At 59.3% G+C, this 3,135-nt stretch overlaps 1 protein-coding gene across 3 annotated transcripts in view; it reads left to right on the forward strand.

Moving 5' to 3' along the window:
* The first annotated feature begins 1,032 nt into the window (after nucleotides 1–1,032).
* The window catches only part of NELFA (negative elongation factor complex member A), a 27,775-nt gene continuing 25,672 nt past the window's right edge, over nucleotides 1,033–3,135 (forward strand). For 2 of the 3 annotated variants that reach the window (XM_028492444.2, XM_024119158.3), the window contains exon 1: nucleotides 1,033–1,429. In XM_028492444.2, the coding sequence (XP_028348245.1) occupies nucleotides 1,220–1,429 (210 nt within the window). In that variant the 5' untranslated portion in view covers nucleotides 1,033–1,219. The remainder of the gene's footprint in view (nucleotides 1,430–3,135) is intronic. The other variant, XM_028492445.2, reaches the window with a different exon arrangement.

Consider the following 3,135-nt stretch of genomic DNA (forward strand, 5'->3'; position numbering starts at 1 on the left):
TCCTCCTCAGAAAAGGGCCCTGGCCACGCCTGGTACACCAGTCCCCAGCCCTCTTGGTCTGCCAACAAGCTTGGGAGCACCTCCAAGTTTGCTGTCCTCGTCCACAAGAGATACTAGCCCGACTCTAGGCGCTGGCCCGATTCTGGACGCTATGACACAGATCACTGGGCGCAGGCAAGGAAGCCGGCCTGGGGGGAACAAAGGGGTGAACAAAGGGGTCGGCCAGGCAGGAGCTCCCTCCCTCCAGGGAAAGGGCACCTGCTGTGGGCTAAAGCCCCAGTTCTGTGCTGTGCTTGATTATGCTCAAGCCTGGCTGGGGTCTGTGGCTGGTAAGAACCGCCCGCCAAGGCAGGGCTGACTCCCTGGGGGCCGGACCGCTGGTCACCCCCGCTTCTGGCATCTGGAAAGGGAAGGCCCAGACCCGGTAGATGCGGGGCCACGGTACCTGGAGAACGCCGCCTGCAGCTGAGCCTGAGGACGTGGAGCAGCCGCGGGCATCATCACTCAGTCCTGTCTTGGGACAAAGCACTGGGGACCAGAGAGATTGCCAGGCTTGAGAAAGCTCGCCCAAGAGCCTGCAGGCCTGATGTGCAGCGTATGCGGCACTGCCGTCACTCGGTCCCCCCGCCCGCCTCCTCCGGATCGCCGACCCCGCAAAGGCGAAGGTTTGGGCCCGACTCGCTCACCACTGTGTCCCCAGCAACTGGAAAAGTGCCAGGCACGTGTTAGATGGTCGGCGCAAGCCGGCAGTCTAGGGAACGGACGAGAGCTGGACCCCACCCGACTCTATCTGGCAAATACTTCCCTAAATGTCTTTCTGACCTCGACAACCTCGCTCCCAGCGGCGCGGGACCCCGGCGTCCTTGCCGCCCCCCGGCGCCCGCCCGTGGAGTGGGGGGAGCCCTCGCCAGCCCGCGCGTCGGGTTTCTGTCCACTTCAGGGCCGAAGGGGGCGCAGCTCGGCCGAGCCAGCCCTCTCCTCTGCTGACGTCATCTTCCGCAGCCCTCGAGAGCCGGCCACGGGCGCCGCCATGTTACGTTACGGCGGCCGGCAGCCGGTCCTCGCGCCGCCGCGAAGCGTCTCTCCGAGGTCCCGCCCCTCTGGTGACGTCACCGCCGCTCGCCCTGCGGGCGCCGCCATATTCAGGGTCCTCGCCGCGGGCGCGTAGGTGTCCTCATAAGATGCCGGCTCGGCAGTGGCCGGCTTTTTCCCCCTCAAGATGGCGTCCATGCGGGAGAGCGACACGGGCCTGTGGCTGCACAACAAACTGGGGGCCACGGACGAGCTGTGGGCGCCGCCCAGCATCGCGTCCCTGCTCACGGCCGCGGTTATCGACAACATCCGCCTCTGTTTCCACGGCCTCTCGTCGGCCGTGAAGCTCAAGCTGCTGCTCGGAACGCTGCACCTCCCTCGCCGCACGGTGGACGAGGTGAGGCGGGCGGCGGTTCGGACGCGGGGCCGGCCTCCCCCTCGGGGCCGCGCTCCCCGGGACCCGAGACCCCGGCCCTCGCGGACCCTCCCACCCCGCTCCCCTCCCCTCCCCCCTCCCGCCCCTCTGACCCTCGCAGCTCGCGGACCCGTTCCCCCTCCTCACCGCCCCCACGCGGTGGACGCGAGCCCGAGCTGCCTGCCTGCACCTGTCAGAGCCGCGGGCGAGGTGCCCGGACGGGGGGAGGTGGGTCGGGATGTCGGGGGCCCGCCTCGGGCTCAGCGCCCACCTCGGTTTTGTTACTTTCACCAGTCGGGGTACCCACCCGGTTCGGTCACCCTGCGCTTTGGGTTCTTGCCACACGCTCGTGTTCTTGCATCGTTCTCATCAGTGGGTCTGTCCGACTTGTTCTCTGCTTGTTTTCCTTAACGGTAAATTGTGTCGCTTTTTGCGCAAAATAAGTTTTTCAAAATGTTGAGGCGCCGTAGTTGTTTTCAACGTTCCCCAACTACTCTCGCAGTGACTGCCCCGTTATTATAGTTGATAGTTGTTTTTTATATATAACGTGTACCAAAGAAACAGAATAAAGCTGTGTCCAGAGGCCTCTCCCACCTGTTCCGGATCACAACCCTTGCCCTCTCCCCTCGCTCACTTTGGGAGTTGATCATTTCTCTGCCTTTCCTTGTGATTTATCAGTTGTATAGGCATTTTTCAGCAGTACAGTTTGGTTTTGCCTGGCTTGAACTTAACGTTACGGTATCATATCGTGTGTTTCGCGTGAGTGATGTGGGTGTGTCTGTCTTTTTCGTGTTGACACCTTGACACATTCATCCAACCTGCGGCCCCGCTGTGGTTTAATTTTCACTGCTGAATAGTGTTCCATTCTCTGAGTATGCGTATGGTTGGGCATCTTTTCATGTGCTTATTCATTATTTGATGTTCTTTTTTGTTAATTGTTCAAGAAAAAATTTTCCCCCGATGTATTTTTTTCATTGCTTTGTAGGAGTTTTATTTATTTATTTATTGCTGCACTGTGCGGTTTGCAGGATCTTAGTTCCCCGATCAGGGACTGAACCCTAGCAGTGGAAGCGTGGAGTCCTAACCACTGGACCGCCAGGGAATTCCCGCTTTGTAGGAGTTTTTTTAAAAATAAATTTTGAATAGCAGTCTTTTTTCAGTTGTGTATGTTGCAGATTTCTTCCAGTTGTGTCTTGATTTAGCTTTCTCCATGGAGTCTTCAGAGTCACAGACGCTCTTAGCTGTATCTAAGCAGGTGTACTCCTCTTAGAATATGCTTCCCTGCTGGGGGGCCGGGGGAGGGAACTCCCTGTTGTCTTGTCAGAGATGTCCACTTTTGCCTTTCGCCTATACAGAGTCTTTCTCCTGTGCAGAGTCCTCCAAGAACCTGGCCTGGGGTGGGTGGAAGTTTGTCTCCCCCATAACCTGTTTATTAACCATACTTGTCCCGAGTTCATGGCCAAAACTTTAAATTAAAAAAAGCCATTTTTTAGGGCTTCCCTGGTGGTGCAGTGGTTGAGAGTCCGCCTGCCGATGCAGGGGACGCGGGTTCGTGCCCCGGTCCGGGAGGGTCCCACATGCCACGGAGCGGCTGGGCCCGTGGGCCATGGCCGCTGAGCCTGCGCGTGCGGAGCCTGTGCTCCGCAGCGGGAGAGGCCACAACAGTGAGAGGCCCGCGTAACGCAAAA

Source organism: Physeter macrocephalus, chromosome 7 (genome assembly GCF_002837175.3).
Source record: "Physeter macrocephalus isolate SW-GA chromosome 7, ASM283717v5, whole genome shotgun sequence".
NCBI lineage: Eukaryota > Metazoa > Chordata > Mammalia > Artiodactyla > Physeteridae > Physeter > Physeter macrocephalus.